The following is a 19,743-nucleotide window of genomic DNA, read 5'->3' on the forward strand; positions in this document are numbered from 1 at the left end:
TGTTTTTAATTAGTCTTAGGGGTGAGAGCAGGGAGGGTGGAAGCTGGTCCCCTGTATTGACTTAATGAGGATTCCAGAATAACTGTTTTTTTCATACCTACAAACTGTTTGGAGTCAGGGAACAGCCTGAAGAGGGGATTAACAGTGAGTTCTGCTGGTTTTATGTGTGGGGGGACTTGAGAACAGTGCAACTGTTTCTGCAGTGACAACTTGAACATGTGTGCCATGCTTCTGATCTAACCTGGCATTACCTCTCTGGGAACCGTCCTTCCTACCTTCACATGGAGTTCTTTCACCATTGCTGTCTCTCTGACCCCAGTCCTACAAAGAGACAGCCTTTCTTTGCTGCCATTTCCTACCATTCATCCTCCCTTAAGACAAAAAATTATTTTAGTGTACCTCAAAAGGCTAAAGCAACTTTGGATTCACAGGGTTTGTATGATATGTCTCAGTTATTCCATTTCAGCATTGGATTGTAACTTCTGTAATTCCTTGCTGGCAAGAAGCAGCAGAAAGCTGTGTTGTCTCAGGAGCTGTCAGAATTAAAGTTGTGATTCCAATAATTAGTCTGTTGTTTCCCTTTCGTTCCTAAGCTGATCCTTTTTGCTGGTATAGTTTATTGCCCACGTTGAACTGCCTCTAAAACATTCAAGAGAAGACTTAAATTCTTGCCAGCCTCTGTCATCCGCATAGGTGAAGGTTTGCATTATGTTGCACTTCCGTATATTCTAGAGTGAGAAAGCAAAGAGAGTCTTTCCTCAATGCATGCAGTGCTAGCAGGAAAAGTATTTCATATTGCCTTGGCACCTGACTAAAGATACAGGGAAGAAGAATGATTTTTTAAGAAGTTGCTCTAGCATTATCTATTTGCAAACTACCAAGTGTGCTACTATTCAGGACGCAGAGTAGAAAAAAAAGAAATTATCTATTTCATCATTCTTGTGGCTTAATAACATTTATTCCAATAAAATACAAAATCGTAGAATAAACTTTGCCAACTAAAATTTATGTCACACATTGACAAAGTAATTATATATGGGACTTAATGATATTTCAGTAATTCGTCCCGATCTTGGCTATGACTACTAAGAGAAATGAAGGAGAGCTGTCCAGTAGTAATTATCTGTTAAGAATATTTATCACTCACATGGCTAGTCAAAATGTTGCCAAGAAGAAAAGATAGCTGTCATAATAGACCCTTCCCACTCCACAGTAATGAGTGGAATTGTGTGCTAATTATTTTTCTTCTATTTTTTTCCCCCTTGCAGAACTTTCCTTTTTGTTAGAGACGGTAACCCAAATAAACGGAATGTGCACAATGAGACATCTATGCACTTACTGTGTATGGGACCTCAGATCATGATCTCGGAAGGAGCTCTCCATCCTCGCCTGACACGACCCTCAGAAGATGACTGCAGAAGAGCAGATTGTCTGCAAATGATCCTGAAGTGGAAGGGAGCAAAGCTGGATGAAGGACAATATGAACGAGCAGCCATTGATGCTGTTGATAACAAAAAAAATACACCTTTGCACTATGCTGCTGCCTCAGGGATGAAAACCTGTGTCGAGGTAAAAGTTGATACGTAATCAGAAGTTTGTATACTGCTATTAGTACATGACATGCACAGTGTTTCACAAAGCTGTTTCAGGGGAAAAGAATCTGATATAGCATATTGAATTAACGATTTAATTCTATTTTTCATTAATTGGAAAAATGACAAAGATAAACAGTGCAAAACGTACACTGTCTATAGAGAACAATGGAAAAAATGGATTACATATACATTAACTTATGACATAAACTCAACACAAAGAAGACTCATAGGCTTATAAAAATTGGAAATAATTACAAGACTGTAACACTGGAGCAAAAGCTTTAAAGGTAGGCATAGGCATACCTGTATGTGTAAAGAGAAGTGAAATAACTGCCTGAGAGAAAATTAGAGCTCTTTTTATTCTGCTCCAGCTGAGACTGAGAAACGCTGTCCATGTTTTAAGGACAGGTTCGATGTCTTTAATTTACAGTGCCCAGCTTTTTTAGAGGATGCCATACATCTGTGCCAACATTCTTCAATATAATTACCTTTTTACAAATGAAAAATTACTTTAATGTTTGTGAATGTAGTGGATAGTAATGAGTAATTGGGAATCGTAATGACTTTGAAAGTCTCCCATCAAATTTATTTTTAGACTATACCAAGTAATGTGGACTAGTATTTAATTATGTTGGTAATTTAATTTAAAGAAAACAAGAACGTTTTCAAAAACGGCTAACATTTTCATAAGGCTATTATAGCATCAAGATTTGTATTTTGAATGGTAATGATTAGTTCAGAGTTCAGCATTTATATGTAAAATTTAAGTTATTTTTCTACTGTGTATATCTTTATTGAGGCTACACTCATAAACTTAGTATTATCAGCAAAGTTTATCACCTCATTATTCACCTGCTTTTCTAGATAACTTCTGCATATCTTAAACAGTTAGGTTCCAGCACCTGTGGGACTTCTCTGGCAACCCCTCTCTGCAGTAAAAACTGATGCTCTCCCAGTACTTTCCTGATTTTCTCTGGAGATATTTTTAGTAATGGTAATATTTTTGCCGCCTTCTAATCTTGTACCACGACAGATTTAAGCAATAAATTGCATATTGTAATAAATAGTTAAGAAATTTTATATTTGAGTTCCATTAGGACTCATGAATAAATAGCAACTGGTACTGGGGGTATTTATATTAGTATTTGGTTTAGTGGTTGTTCTCTTGCGCTGAGACGTCAATTTGAAACAAACTTTCTTTTGTCCGCTTCATAAGGCATGTGTGGTACATCCACAAAGGGTCTGGATTCCAATGATTCATATCACTTTTCTGTTTTATGTTATTTGAGATTGCTTTTGCACTTTGTCCCACGACCGACTTTGCAAACACATTGACAGATTTCCTGTGTGATGTTTTAAAATTATTTTTTCTGAGTTATTATGCACTTAGCATACTGTTCAAAAAAACATTCAGAACCTTCTTTATTGTGATTTTACATTTACCTTGTCCAGACTTTCTTCCTTACATTTTCTTCATCTGGAGACAACTTCAGTTTCTTATTTCCTGTACCATTTTATCCCCTTGTTCTACCTTCACAGATTCTTCTGATGTTTCTAGACTTTTTTTTTCCACTCTTTTATTTAGTACCACTTTTTGAAAGTAGGCAGTGGATTATTTGTCTTCTTTCTGCTTCTGCAAGAATAGTGAACCAAAGTACGTGTTGGGAATTGTTATTGAGAGGTTCTTTGATGGTAATATTTTGAATTAGGTCTAGTAGACTACTCTGGACAAAGTCAGGAGTTGCTTTTCCACTCATGTTTGCTAACTAGTTTGTCTATTATTTAGTCACTTATGTAGTCTGAAATTTTAATTTATGCATCATGTGTTAGCATAACATTTTCTTAATATACCTGGGAGACTCAGTGACTGAAGTTCCCTTTATTTTTGTGGTTTCTGCCCTTGCAGCATTTCTGTTCTTGGTCAGCATGTCACTTTTAGTGTTACAGTATCAGTCAGACAGTCACCAAAGCTTTTTTTGTTTAAGTCCAGAAAGTGGAAAACCACTGGGTTTCTCTTGTATTTGTTGATAGAGTTAGTTTATTTATCTGTGGGTTTGGTGGAGTTATTTTACGAAAAAGGTAAGCACCACCCTTCCAATACTTTGAACTTCTCTGTGATTCTTACATATGTTCTTTGGTATTACTTCATTACACTGATTGTATTCTGTCAAATTTCCACATACTGTCTGAAAATACTCGTTTAAAATCTGTCATTTCAATTCCCCAGCCTTAGCTGGGCACAATCTTGAACTGGATAGTATTCTTTGTCTTCTGGTTTTTCATTAGTCTACTCTTTAAAAGCTCACATAGTGTCTTTTAATTTCCAATAGCCAACACTTCTTTCATTCTGTTAGTGTAAACATCATCCTTCCTAGTTTTTTGACCTTCTGATGAATAGAAACTCAGCTTCCATATGCCATTTTCTTTGCTATAACTTACGCCTCTGTCTCTGTAGTCCCTTACTCAGTACTGAGAGGAGTTGAGAGGATGCTGCTGTTAGATGCTGATATTTAACCCCCAGTATCACAGCCTAAATCTTGCCCCTGTATCTTGTCTCTTCTCTACCCCATGTTGTTACAGATCCGCAAGCTCCATGCTAACAGTTTGTCTTCAACATGTCCCTAGAAATTATTTACATGCTTAGTGATTTCCACCAGGAGAATCAGGGTTTAGCATTTAACGACCTCTTTGAGCGAAGTTGGTGCAAAACACTAACATAAAATGATTTGACGTGAGAATGATTGCTTCTGGTAGAGAAATGGCAGACAGAAGAAAAGTTTAGTAATCAGTATCCAACATATTTCAATTTCTGGTATTTACAAGCTTGCTTACTCACTTTTGTGAAATATTATGTCTATTACCCTGATTTGTAAAGTGCTTACAGTTGGACCCATATCAATATATACTGCAAAAAAAAAGAACAACCATGTTGTCCATGGAAACGGTTATTCCTTTGTCTTCTGTCTCTCTCTCTCTTCACTTGAGATCCCCAGGTGACTTAGACCTCAGGTTTACAAGGGATTTGAGCAAGGAGTCTCCTGCCTCAGTCATTCGGCCTTCACGCCCCCAAATGGGGCTATACAGTGCAATTAGAGGTAGACACAGTTGTTCAAAAGTTTCAGTTTCAAGACCATGAAGCAAATGGGCTCACATGGTAAGATCCAGGCAGACTATAACATCGGAAAGAATCACAGTCACTGCTGAGTGAATTGCGGTTCTGGAGCTGGGCTGCTGCTTTCAACTGCAGACTGTAAAATCAATTGGTTTTAAACTCACCATGAAAGTTCATGGTTTGTGTTTCTTCACAAATTATCATTCTATTTCTCACTATCTGTGATATGATTCATTAGACGAATCCAGCTACTAGACTGCCGGTTCCCCATTTAATTATATAAACTGGGTTATCTTATCATGACAATACATACTGTTCAATTGACTAAATCATCTCAGACTCTTAATTTTCTTTCAGTTTGTCTTTGAAGAAGAATTTACAGTCTGATCCACGTGGATTGGTATTTGCCAAAGTTTGGATGCAGTCGAATTAGTCATGGTTTCTACATAAGAAACATAGAGTATACCCCCAAGTTCAAACTTCATTATGTGCCCTGCCATAAGGTAGAAGACCTTGAATCCTAAGATTAGTATCTGAGATATCTGAAGTCCTTCAGTATAGTCTGTAGTCCTTCTAACTCCTCAACAGGAACAGGATTATGAGCAGGAACGCTACATTATGAAAAGCTCAAAAGCAATTTAATAATGATCTCTTTGTTCCTGGAAGTATTGGAGGATTAAAATTCTTAACAAAATAAAAAGAGATTAAAAACTGAATTGCCGAATCCTCAAGTCATCTTCCCTCTCTCCAGTAAACTGAAGGTTATGTAGAACCCCAGGACCGCCTTTTGCCCAGTTTTGTGGTGGTTACTCTCACTTCAGAGCAGCATTCCTCTTTAATTGTCTCCTTCTTTTTCCATAACTTTTCAGGAAAAACCCAGCCTTGTATCTTCCCCTATCCCCACCATAACCACATAAAGAAAGGAAAAAACATAGGCCCTTGTGGATGAAGCACCTAGTTGTTGATTTGTTCAGAGCCGATAGTCAAATGTGCTGCCTTCATACTTCTCCGATACTTCTCCATTCCCGTGTTAAATTTCTTGTCTGAGCAGAACAGCTGTGTGAAACCCATTGCTAAAGATAGTTTGGGCAAAGTTAATGTATTTACCTCAAAGTACTGAATAGAAAAAAGACTTAACTTTCATGCTGAATAGATTTGATTTTATGCAGATATATTCCACTCTGTCACAGCACATTTGGCATATTAAATGGCATTTTTGTGATTTTTTTAAATTATTAATGTGATTATTTAAATTATTAATGTCCTTTAAATTACTTAAGAGACACAAGCCTTTTTAACAGTGCTTCCAGAGAAATATGGTATCATTATTAAAAACTTGATTTGCATATTCCTCATCTTGCAGATTAGATTTTGAGCTGCTATGGAGTGTTCTTTCAAGTATATTTATTATTTTTCTTTCTCAGAAGGTGTCTTAGTTGCCTCAGTTAAATTTCTGCTAGATTTTAAAATGTACAGACAGAATGTGAAACTCAAGTTAACTAAGTTTTGACAATGTTAGGTTTAGATAGAACAAGGTAGCTGTAGGCTGCGTATCTTGATAGTTATCCTAGTATTGTCTTTATTTCTGCCTGATACTCTGCTGTGAAGATAAAATATGGTGTCATACTTAATGATACTAATATCTTCTTGACTAAATCTTGTTATTACACTGGTTTGTGGGGTTTGGGGGTTTGAATTTCTTTTTATTTTGGAGAATGTGGGAAAAATTTCCAGAGAATCTACAAGAGTGATTGCAGGTTTGTAAAACACATTCTGTGTTTTACAGTGACAGGTGAAGGAAACACAGTCTGCTGAAGAGAAAAGTAAGAAGTGACGGATCATGGTCTAAAAGGTTTATATGAAAAACAGATAATTTTGAGGAATTTTTTTTTTAATTATTTTTATAGAAGTGTAAAAATTAGAAGCTGAGTTTTTAAATATCCTGCCTAAAAATACAGGTTAGTGTTGTTACAGCCATCATGGTCTGAAGGCAAGATAATGTTAATAGGTTATAGTTTTATTTAGAAACATGATGAATCACTTTAGCAGTGAATGATTGTCCTGGGTGCCCCATCATTAAAAGTTTAGCACATGTTGTAAAAATGTCATAATAAATCAGCAAAATTGTCCACTGTTGGCCCTAAATATCTGTGGCATTTGTTGTCCTTGCTTATGTCAGATCAGTTTATAGCAGGAGGCAAGGTTGGCAAGGTAATGAGAGCAGCATAATTAGTGTTTATTAGCTAGAGACTGCATTTCTCGGTGGTTATTGGCAAGAGACAAGGTTGGTGAAATGGCACAGTACTAGAGCATATTAGAATTATTAGAATTAGAATTATTTCATTCCACTTTTCTCCTGTCCTCAAAACTACGGTAAAGCTACCAGAAGTATTATGTGCTATCTGCGAATTGGTACCCCATCTTTCCTCCTACCAAAGGAATCTCTCATTTTCTGTCACCACCAGTGTACCAGGGCTGTGAAGAATGGTGGAGTTATACCCATATATAAAGAATATTTAAAGGTGTTTCTAGCTTCATCTGGGCAGGTGCTTGAGGACCTCAGACCCCTCATTTTCTGTGGAGCACTATCCGTATCAGCAGAGCAGAATTTTAGTGTTTGAAACCCAACAGAGACAAATTGTACAGCATTGCCTTGTAACATATTTCTGAGGTTTTGTGGTTCCATGGAGTTACGGTGGGTATAGGTAAAATTATGTATGAAATCAAGCAGTAGTTTATTTAATAACAATAGACAATCTTTGTTTCCCAAAGATGACTGCTATTATATTTGTCCCTTCTTTCTGTTTTTCTTGCTCATATTTTTTTTTGTTCTCTTCTTAACTGACGTGTCTTTTCTTCAGGGTATTATTAGAGCTTGTAATTAGTAACTGTTTACATTGCATTTTACTTTTCAGCTTCTAGTAAAACATGGTGGAGATTTGTTTGCAGAAAATGAAAATAAAGATACCCCATGTGACTGCGCAGAGAAACAACACCACAAAGAGCTGGCTCTTAACCTGGAATCTCGGATGGTATTTTCACGTGATCCTGAAGCTGAAAGCATTGAAGCTGAATATGCTGCTTTAGACAAAAAAGAGGTCAGAGGATACTTTAAATTTGGGGTATTTTACACATTTATATTTGTAGCCGTTACATTGTGACAAAATTCTGCAAAGTTTTTCAGTAGGTACTGTACATTGTACTGTGTATTTGTAAGCCGTTTGATTTTAACACAGTTCTTTATAGCTTTCAAGTTAAGCTCAGAGAACATAATAAATACATTGTCAAAACTAAAGAGAAGTTTTATTCATATACTTAATTACATGGACTGTCTTGAAAGTGTTGAAGGCTGTGAGGCTGGAGGAAATACAGTGAGGCCAGTAAGCTTGGAAACAGTTTCTCTAAACCAAACATTTTTTGCATATTTATATTTCTTAAGATGTCTTTCTGCCTGAAAATGAGGGCAGGAGAAATTCCAAAAAGGAGAAAATCTGTGGGATAGAATAGCGAAAACGTTCTGGTGGATCTGGCTAGACTGAGACTGGGTTGAATGTCACTAAAAACCAGCTGAGTAGTGCAGGATTTCAAAACAGTGCATTTACTTTCTTGTTTTATAACATGATGCCTGAAGCTACTGCATACCAGAACTTGTATGAAAAACGGGTAATAACAGGCATTGTTATTCTGAAGTCAATTTTTGAAAGAGAGAGACAATTCGCTGACACAGATTTGCTTGAATTCTGGTATGCCTTACAGAAGACTGTGATTTGATAAGGAGAATTTGACCAAAAAGATTCTGAGCAAAAGTTCCCTCCCCTATCCATTAACGAACAATTCTAAATCAGAATACATAGATAAATTACATGATTCAGTAAATAGTACAAAGTATTTCTGTGTAAATTAAAGGACAACAGATTTCTGTATGGCTACTCCCTTCAGAAGTAGCATGGCCGTGCCTTTTACTAGCTTAGCCCAATTATGACCTAATGACACTTAAAAGAAAATTAATTCAGATTTTTTTATGAGTAGGCTTACATCACATCAACTGTTTCCCTGAAAAATACCATGCATGGTCACTTTTATTTGAAAGTCAGAAAGTCTTTGTACTGTTTAATTAATTTTCTGAATAATTTTCTTGAATAAATTCAAATATAAACAAGCATAATGAGATTGTCTATTCCTAGATGAGAGTTTTCGAGATGAGGTTTAGTATACTTGAATTGTATGTTGAAATAACAAATGTAATTAACTTATTTTATTTTCTCTGAATATTCCCATATACAGACACCCAAATTGTTGTAAGAGTATAGTTTGAAATTATATGTTCTCTGTTGGCAGAACCACTTTAAAGGACTGCTGCAGTTTCCTGCCATGATTACAGTTTACCACTCCTTTTGTTGTACAAGTAGCTGGTTATGCTGTCAACTGAATCATAGTGATGATTTGGCATAGAAGAAAAAGTTTTAAAGCGTGGTAGTATGTAATTGTTTTATGTAACCTGAATAATTTTTATCGTTATATTTATACCATGGTTTTGCTGGCATATGCACCAGCATGGCTAAGAGAATAATCAACTTACAAATATAGGTGAGGCAAATCAAGAACCACTTGAACAGGCTTTTCGGCAAGAGAAAGTAATGTCTCGTGACTGTTGAAGGCAGGTGCACAGAGCAAAATCAGCTTAAAGACTTGACAAGGGACTTGATTAAAAGGTAGTTATGTTAATTTGGGATCACTTCTCTGTGGCTGTTAAAAGATACAGTCCCGTTCCTCATTTGGTTTGTTTTTAGCAAAGTTGTTGAGCGTGAGAACTGAAATGCAGGCAGGCCTGCAGACCGAGTTCCAGCTGACATACCAGGGCAGCTTTCCCACATGTTCTAAGGATTCACAAGCCAAAAAATGTCAGCCTGGAATTTGGTACACTGATTGGTGGTCTTGGGCCTTCACATAGAGCAGTTCTGCCTACATGTGCTCCCTTCCTCCTTCATCCCCCCTTTTTTTTTTGTAGTTTTTCAGTGGTGTAAGTTCTCTAACTTTTTGTGTAACTGTAAGAGCACAAGTGCTAGCACAAGAGAAATGCCAAGAGCGTGTAGCCAGGAGAAGTTCATTTTTCCATCTTAGCCCTCAGAGTGGCCAAAACCAGTTGAAAAAAAAAACAGCCTTAGAAAGACCAGCACTGAACTGCAATCCAAGTGGCTACGTGTCCTCATCCTCCAGGTCTGTGGGCAAACGTCTGGGATGGGTAGTGACAGCCGCACTTACCACTGACTATGGTGATGCCTCCAGCTGTTATCTTAGTGGGGCATGAGAAGTGGTGCAAAAGCCTTACATAGAACACATATCCTTCACCAAAATTGGCCCTCAAAGATGGCCCTCTATTTTTTTTCTCTCAATTTCATTCTTAAAAAATATTAAACGCTGATGGAAGCGAGTGTGCAAAATGCTTGTTTAACACAGTATTTACATTGTAATTGTTTGGTGATGTCCTTTAACATCCTTCCAAAATAGAAAAAGATAATTCATAAAGAATTAAAAAACTTTGGAACAGCAAGAAATGCATGTTAAAAGTCATTTCATCCCTTGAATGAAGGTTAGAGGAAAAAATAAAATATTTGAAAACTATTAATAGCATTTCTTCCCAAGCAAAACAGCCAAACGGGCTTAACTCTGGTGTTTATGATACATGCAGTAGTATCTGGAATGATAGTACCCAGTACCTCCCCTTCCAGACCTGCCATGTTTACAGGAGAAAGCAACCCTCTTTTTCATACAGAGCAAAAGATTTTTGTAGTGCTCTGTGCAGTGTCATTGAATTAAGTGTGTATACTCAGAGTAAAAACAAAGCTTTGTTTCTGATGTTGACAACCAGTTTGTGGTGTTCTTCACGTTGAAATATTACCAAGGAATTCTGTGAGTGCTCCTGTTTAGAATTGAAACACTTGTAATAGTGGAAAAAATAACTTGCACATACCTTTCTTTCATTACAGAGGCTCTCAAGCTGTTAAGAAATACAGATTGCTGAGTATACCCACATTTCAAGTTTGAGAGCCTGACAGCAAAGACCTTCCATCTTCCAGCAGTTCAGTTTACTCCTTCCAAAAGAGTTTCTGAATAAAATCCATTTCTGTCTTACGGTTACCCAACCTTTTAAAATCTCATTTTAGTACAGTGCTCTCTGAAGCATTTTTTTAAAGCAACATTTCTATTTTACTTTGGTTTTAGTACACCTCAGACATTTTTAGTGATCAGATTAGAGACTGCAGTTAAAGATGAGTAGCAAACAGGTCCTGTTAGTCTTGAAACACAAACGTGATTATTAAGTGTGTTTCCACAAAATGCAGTTTGGAAGGGAAACAACGTACCAACACACACATAATCTGTATTTCCCTATATAAAATGGAAATGCTAAATGTTTTAAGAATGGAGTATAAAGTGTGTCTCTCTTAACACTGTAGTTAATTGTAGCAAAAGAAGATCCGTCTATGATGCGTGGGCTGTGGAAAGGGTGGTAGAAAATAAGCCAGGAGAGTATTTCAGATGACCTCCTTTGTCTTCTTTTCTCTTATTTTGTTGATGAACAATCTCCAAAAAAAAACCCTCTGTTATATAAAATCTAAGTTTATATTTATCTTTCAAATCTAATTGAACTTACACTAAATAATATGACTGTAACTGATTTTTTTTTTAAACTGCTTTTATAGATTTTGGTTGTTTTATTTGCACGGTCTTTTAATTTGCTGTTTATTCTAGGATGGGAGCATATTTTGTCTTGGTGATGTATCCCTGGAAGATAACAGGCACCTTCATTTCAGTCACATCACGCAGCATTTTAAACTTACATAAGAAACACCTGGGACTGAGCAGTACTTCAGAGCAGATCATCCAGAACAGTTTTGGCTCTCAGTCAGGCTCAGTGAAATACATGGTGCAATAGCAAAGTATATAATTTCTTAGTTCATTTTACATAAGTGCCACTGAATACTGTAGAAATACACTGCTAGTGAGCGTATCACAGATTTATTGAGTGTATAGTAATGGGAATGGTTTTCTTCAGTTCCAGAATTGACATTATGTAAATATATACCTAATGCAAATATCATAAATACAAAGAGTTATTTAAAATGTACTTTATCGCTACAGATAGAGAATGGTGTAGTAAGTGAAAGGAGAGAAGGGGACTACAGGTAGTTTATACATATACATTTATATACATATAGTGCATATATTTGAATGAGATAAATGGAGTATAGATTTTTTTTAAAATATATGACTCCTCCTTTAACTATAGAACTCCATCCACCCATAAATGAGGAAATGAACTGTTAAAATGATCAGCTTACATATTAAAAGTACTTTCAGGAGAAAAACAATTACATAATCTATGATATCTAAAGATTAGTGGTAAAAAATCAAGAAGAAAATAGTTGAAATCTGTAGCGAGAAGCTCACCAATGTATTAAAGTAATAACTCAAATAGTATATTCCAAAATCACTATATGGTTAAATGATGCTAATATTGAACAATGCCTTTTCCACAGCAAATATCAATAAAGAGCTCCTCCGTAAATAAGTATTAAAGAAGCTCTCAGCATCAAAATCAAAATCCTTTAAAGTATATGGCAGTGCAGAGATAAGTCATCAATGTTTGAAGTAGTTAAAAGGAAACCTCTATGCCTCTATGATCTTACATAAAGGATATACATCCTTATAACTAAAGACTGTGTCTTCACAAGTCTCTACAAGACTATGTCTTGTGCACGTTAACATTTTGCGGGTTCTCATTGTGTAAAGCCTTCACTTTGGAATTTCCAGATTAAGCTATTTAATAGTGCCAGCCTAAAATTTCCTTTCTTTCAGCGTCTTCTGTGGGCAAATATATTATTTTACGAAACGAATGTCTGAAGTTTCTAACACATTCTTAAGAAATATTTCCCTCATTACTTTAAAAGATAAAATTAGGATTCTTAAAAACCACAGGATCCAAAAATCCCTGCTGGGTTGTGTGGAGTGCTCCAGCTGAGATAATATAATAGTCTGTTACTCAAGGGAGATACTTGCCAGTGTTTGACCTAGAACCAATCAGTTAAATATAATTTTGAGCATATCTGCATTTCAGGATAAAATACTAGGTCCTAAAATATGCATATATGTTGCAGGTTTAACAGAGACATTTATTTTTATGATATATGTGGTCTTCAAGAATGGAGTACTGTTGTGCTGACAAAGCTACTTGTTTTGCAATTGCAATTCAAAATGCAGTTCAGATTCAGTCAAGACGATTTACTCTTTGCTTCTATTTTTTTTGCAGTATTTTCACGCAATTATAATCATTCAGGCACCCAGCTGTTTGTATCCTGTCTCTCTGACATGTTTTTATAAATGATCTCTTTTGTAAGAAATTAAGTAGGTCAGTCAAATTCCAGCATGCTATGAATCAAGTGGCCCAGATTTATTTCAGTGCAAGCCATTAACGTTCAGATTGTCCTTTACTGAGTCATGCATGATCAGCAATGGAAGGACATATAGAAACTCCCTGAACTTGGGCAATCAAGATAAAGGTCAGGACGCTCACAGTCCATTTCTCTTCTGCTTTTCTTGCTTTCTCAAAAAGGACAAATACCCAACGCAGAGCCATGGCACCATTACTCTTGCCAATCACAAAGTTTCTAATACCAAGAAATTCCTGTTTATTTTACTGACTAGCTAACAGAAGAGGTCCTTGTGGAAGTCGGTTATATTTTTAGGTGCATTTTATAGAGTTTATTATGATATCTAGAATGTAGGAAGCATGCTATGTTTTTAGAGTAGGTGTCTCAAAAGAACCAAATAATTTAGAAGCCCGGGGTATCCATTCTCCCCATCTCTTCTGCCTTCTGCTTGTTATCCTCAAAGGATTATGCACACAGTAGACTTTTACTTAGATTGCAAACTTCCAAGGACAGAACCAGTCTTTTGCTTTGTGTTTATGTACATATGCATGCATGTGTCTGCATAGTATCTAGCACTGGAGAGTCCCGGACTACGCTCTTCATAAAACAAAAAACTAGATAGTAAATAATAATGATACACAGTTTTAACTGCCGTTATCTGTTACCGCTGCTGCTGTGTCCTTCTCCAAATTGGTGAAGACAGTTGCCATTGGTGGCCAGGTTCCTAATTAGTCCTCAGCATGTCAGTTTTATGTCAAATGCTTTAAATTTTTTGTTAGCTATCCTGTATGTAAACAAAACCAGTGCATGTAAGAATAATTGTTTTACATAGCCTTTCTGTATCCATTCTCTTTATCCTCCCACCTGCTTTTCTCTTTCTCCCTTTTGGGCATTTTCGCTGTGCAACACTAACAAATATGTTATTTGCTGTCATGTTCTTCCTTTCTTAGTTTTACAAAAGAGTCTGCAAAACATGTGTATGCATCTCCACTATCTTGGTTGGGCCTAATTCAGAATCCTAAAATTATTGCCTTTTTGTTTTTCTAATTTGACCTTTTTTAAACGCTGTAATAAGGGGATGGAGCTCCAGACCCAGAAGGCAGCTGGATGATCTGCTCTGACTACGTAGGGCTGTCAGAGGTGGCCACTGTTTCTCAAAGAGAGTTTTGACATCTTTGTGTACAATGAATCCCCAACCTTGGAGATATTCAAAAGCCATCTCGACACGGTCCTGGGCAGCTGGCTCTAGGTGACCCTGCTTGAGCAGGAGGGTTGGACCAAATGACATCTGCAGGTCCCTTCCAACCGCAACCATTCTGTGTTTCTGTGAACCTCTAACTACATCTCTCATCTATCCTATTCATGACTGACTTCTACATTTCTGTGAGGGGTGATACTGCCATAAAAGACCTGTACCTGATTCTGTTCACAAATGTATCCCTTCTTACTGTCTGTCTCAGTGTATCCTTCTCCAGACCAATTCAAAGTTAATAGGTCTGAATTCATGTATAAAGTTAGTGTCAGCAGATCTATATGCAACGTATATTAACCTGTCCTTTCTCTCGCTCTCCCTTGAAATCCTTGGTTCAAATCTAGTCATGCATTCTCATACCCACGCCACAATATTTGAGGTTTAATCACTTCAAAATTCAGCTGGATTCTGTTAAAATCTAGCTTTTCTGAGAGAGAGAGTCAATGTTAGGCTAGTTCGTCATTTGAACATGGCCTCCAACTAAAATGGAGAACTCTAGAGATACTGTCTTTTAGATTTTGAAATGTACAAAGATCATACTAGAAATACTGTAAAACGGCAGTGGTTCTGTATAACTTTTGCATGGTCACTGTCACTTACTACCTCACAGTGGAGAAGATGATCAGTAAAAGTGCTTTGAATGTTTTCATTTTAATGTGGAATTAAGAGACTATCTGGAAAATACTGCTGGACATAAATTGTCTTTCTTCTTCTCAAAGCCATATGAGGGGCTAAGACTTCAGGACCTGCGAAGGCTTAAGGATATGCTGATTGTGGAATCTGCTGACATGCTCCAAGCCCCACTTTTCACTGCGGAAGCTCTACTTCGGGCACATGGTAATCCAAAACCTTAAAGACTAGATAAACTGTTTTCAGAAAAATCAAAATTGCAGTTGTATGTTTACTTTTTATTTCCAAGTAAAAGATAAGTAACAGTTAATCAAATACCAGGAAACAGTTCACACAGTACTTCAGAAAGAAGTGCAGCTGCAGTATGTCGAAAGCATTGAGGCAGACAGAGGAACTGATAGGAAAGTCTTTCAAACTAGGAATAATAATGGAAAACACTTTAACCTAGGCAGGGTGGAGAAACAGAGCTTTCCTATTTTATTGAGAGACATGGAAGTAGAACTTCCATGGTTTTATATGTCAAAAAAGTCGAATTCCTTGTACCTATTTTTGTCAGACCATTGGTTTTCTGCCACTATATATTCATGTATAAAACTGGATCAAATTTATTTATTTATTTATTTATTTATTGTTGCAATAAAAGCAGTCTGACCATTGTAATAAATGGTTAGAAATTGCCTTGGGGTTTAAAGCATACAAGTGTATATCCTTTGAACGATTTTTATAGTTACTCTTTTAATACAGGGTATACTTTTCTGTATGTGTATCTGTAGCTAGTTTAATTTCACTGAAATCAGTCTGTGCTCTTGTTGTGTAATTTAAACTGGGGTTGTCAGAATGGGAATATACTGAATTCAGCGTGTTCACTCCAGGCAAAAGTATCTCGGAAACTCAGTGGAAACTTTAGGCTTTGATTCAGTGATTCAAAATTAATGCTTACTAGAGCATTTGCATTGTTATTATATACCAAAAGAACTACTTAGGTAGTTAATGGTTTGCATGCTCATCACCTATTGCTGAATTAAGCTTTCATACCCTATTTTGTGGGGTCCTCATGAAAATAAAAGGGAGAGGGAAAAGTGAAAAAGGAAAATACTGTTTTAAACCCTCAACATTTGGCAGACTTTCATGAGGAGGTATGGTACCTGGAACTCATCTCTTTTACATTCTTTTCAGTAGTTGGTATTTGTGTTCCTTTTAACATTGAATTAAGTGAACATGAACTTGTGCCAGTCTGATGATACTTAAAGCACAGTCTTTGCATGTATTTTTTTTAATGTTGATTATGTGTTTAATTCTTAAAATGTATTTATAGTATGTGCAATATTCAAATGCTATTTTGGATTCTCAAAGTACTCTCATTAAAGCTAAATATTACTAAATATTTGACTAAGTGGGTAGGCAGATTCTGTAACCTGTGCAGATATTTTGAAGAAGAAAACGGTGGCAGCACTGTTCAAACTCGCAGCACGGTCCTTAATAAGTCCTAAAGCAGTGAGGTTGATGTAAACTGTGCAGAAATGTCTGCCAGCGTCTAGCAAGCAGGAATTGAAAGTTGAGAAGAAATCAGTCTGTGTTGGAAAGGTCATTCTACTGATGTTGCCGTAGTGATGTAGCGGTAACTTAATGCAATTGGCCAGTGCGGAGAAAGAAGCACAGACAATTTGCAAGTCATGAGAAAGTCAACTATTTTGCCTGTAGCTGTAGTCATACACTGGAAATTATTCAAACAGAATTTATTTTATTTGAAATGAAGACACAGAATTGGTTCCACCTAGTAAAGGGTATAACTGAGCTATTTACGAAGGCTTAGACAATTGGGAAACATCACATGTCAAATTGTAACGTTTTTGCATTTAATCTTGAAATTCATAAAAGAATAATGTGAAATCTTAACATAATTCACAATTTATGAAAAGCATGTTTTAAATTCTTGGAAAGATCATTCTTATGTACTACTTTTAGTAGTTTGCAGACATAATATTTAATCTAATAAACTTTGCTTTCTTTTATCTTACAACTATATCAGTTTACTGACACAGACTGTAAGAGTTAAGAGTGTGTTTTTCTTTCTTTTGTTTTTTAAATTAAGAGACAGAAGTATGTAGAATTGGAGCCAAGATAAAAAAATGTTATTATGGCAGTCATGAAAATAAATAACTTTACAGTTTTTCTACAAGTACTTTTTCAATGTTACTCCTGTTTCTCTTCTAGTTCATTATACAGCAGCTGATTTCAGGATAAAAGAGAGGCAATTCAGCAAATATAACTACCTCATATTTTACTAAAACTCCTAAGTTAGTAAAGAAAACACAGTGGAATCCATTCAGTAGCATGTCTTAACCCTGGGTAATTTTACAGTAGAAACAAAGGAGCTCAAGAAAACTTAGCAAATTTTATCTGTATCTTAGCATCAGTCAGCTCCCCTCTGAAAGTTTATAAGCTTAGGGCAATTTGAAAAATGCTAATAAAATTTATAATTTTTGAAGTGTAAATATGTTAAGGGTCCATGTCTTTCAATAAATGAAATTAAACTAACCCATGATATGTTTTAGCTTAGATAAGTAAGCACCTGATCAGTAAATCATCTCCAGCTCAAATATTTTTTTCATATTAGGTGGGAGCAGATTTTAGTATGATAGCAATCATTACTTGACAGGGGCAATATTTTTACTAAGTTCAGTGCTTAGAATTCTTGTCTTTTATTGTCCAGCATTAATGCAGTATAGGGATACTATTTATCTTTTTCTGATAGAACATAAAACTCAATAAAAATAATAGATCTTTTGGTTGAGTTTCCAGTGGGAGTACCTAACGTTAAAAAACAAAAAAACAAAAACAAAACAACCAAACCTTAAAATATTTATTTAAAGCAATAGGAAAAAATTGGGAAATTTCTCTTTCCTTCTAAAATTCTAGTTCATCTGATCTGTGCATAATATTAATGGTTTTAGATTCAAATCCATATAGGAATTGGATAAGATTTATATTTAAATGATATCTTCTAAGTATTTTAATAGAAAAAACCCACTATTCTTAAGATATCTTTAGTATTACTCTTTGGAATAGGAAACAGAAAACATTTCAAGCAATGATTAAAAAAGATTTTATTTAGTTTTAAGATCTTCATACATAATAAAATTTGTTTTACTAGTTCTTTTTTGTATATAAATGGGCAATGTTAATTATGAATAAAAGTAGAGCATTCAGTAACAATTATATAATAAAAATGTAGTAAGAATCGTGAAATATTTTTTGCAATCAGGTGGGTTTTTTTTCTTTTTTTCCCCAGAAATATATCACTCTCATATGCATATATAAAGACTGGTAACTCATTAGGTCACAAATCTTTTTGTAATCCAATTGTATCTTAGTCTTCTTCCTTCATTTGTAGCACTTGGCTTCATCTTCTTAAAAAACACAATAGCTGGAAGTGAATCCATATTGAACAATTACTTTTTTCATAGAAAGAGAAAATATTGAAAATTCTGTGGTGCAAGGCTGTTGTATTTTGATGTGTCTTTGCAAGTCACTGCAGTTCTTGTTTCTGATTGACTCTGCTAGCTACTACAATTGCTGTAAATAAATAGTAAAAGTAATTTTATTTAAGACTGATATTACAGGGAAAGGAGGTGCTTGCGATACAATTATTTACATAAATACATTGCATTATGTGTTATCATGCAATGTGTTCTGTAAAATTTAATATCTAAAGTTCCATTCACTTACACTTAATCATATTTATTTATTTCTAAATATTTTATCTTGGTGTTTATGTATTCTTTTGAGGCTGCAGTTACAAAAAACATTGTCAGCTGCATAATTTCCTGTATCTGTATATTTATTGAAGACTGGGACAGGGAGAAGTTACTTGAAGCATGGATGTCTAATCCGGAGAACTGCTGCCAGCGTTCAGGGGTTCAGATGCCAACTCCCCCTCCAAGTGGGTACAACGCTTGGGATACACTCCCTTCTCCACGAACTCCACGCACGACTCGCTCTTCTGTAACTTCCCCTGACGAAATCAGCCCCTCACCAGGAGACCTTGAGACAGCTGTGGTAAGTTTATAAATAGATCTGAAGCTAAGGGGGCAAAAGAGCTTATTTCTAAACATAGTACACCTACGTGGACAGGAGAGCTGCGTTGTCATCTCATTCTGAAAATACGTTTGTAAAGGTCTAAAGCAGTGAACAGAGAAGTTGTTGACACCTCAAACATTCTATATAATAACACAGTTGAGCATCTGGCTAACATAAAGCACCCTGTTTTCACTTTGGCCGTCACTCACCAAGTAGCATTTTAACCAGCTACAGTCACATCACTGCATTTGGCTCTTTTGAGCTTCTCTTATACTTACCAAGATGTTCGCTTTCATTGTATCCATTTCCCTGAATGTACTCAATGCTGTGAACTCTGCCTTTTGAAAATTTTTTCTTTAGGAAACAGAATTCTCTTTGTCTGCATTTTGAAATGTCAGCCCACTAGTGTACTGTAAGCTTATAATTACTTTTACTATGTGTGGGCTGCTTCGAGCGGTTTACAAGGCTATTGCAAATTTGAAATATGAAAGTGCCTTTCATTAAAATCAGTGTGGTTCTTTTGGAAGACAAAGTTCTCTTTTTAATAATCTGCAGCTGCAGCATTATAAAACTTTTGCTCCATGACCTAAGCATTTTTCTAGAATATTATACACAGTCTTGCAAATGCATCATCCCTAGATCTCC

At 35.8% G+C, this 19,743-nt stretch overlaps 1 protein-coding gene across 1 annotated transcript in view; it reads left to right on the forward strand.

The window, feature by feature from the left end:
- Positions 1–19,743, forward strand: part of ANKIB1 (ankyrin repeat and IBR domain containing 1) — a 61,873-nt gene that overhangs the window by 18,428 nt on the left and 23,702 nt on the right. Inside the window, exons 2-5 of the mRNA XM_009887908.1 lie at positions 1,269–1,569; positions 7,623–7,805; positions 15,108–15,225; positions 18,869–19,077. Coding sequence (XP_009886210.1) covers positions 1,269–1,569; positions 7,623–7,805; positions 15,108–15,225; positions 18,869–19,077 — 811 coding nt within the window. The remainder of the gene's footprint in view (positions 1–1,268; positions 1,570–7,622; positions 7,806–15,107; positions 15,226–18,868; positions 19,078–19,743) is intronic.

Source organism: Charadrius vociferus, unplaced genomic scaffold, assembly GCF_000708025.1.
Source record: "Charadrius vociferus isolate BGI_N301 unplaced genomic scaffold, ASM70802v2 scaffold447, whole genome shotgun sequence".
Classification (NCBI taxonomy): domain Eukaryota; kingdom Metazoa; phylum Chordata; class Aves; order Charadriiformes; family Charadriidae; genus Charadrius; species Charadrius vociferus.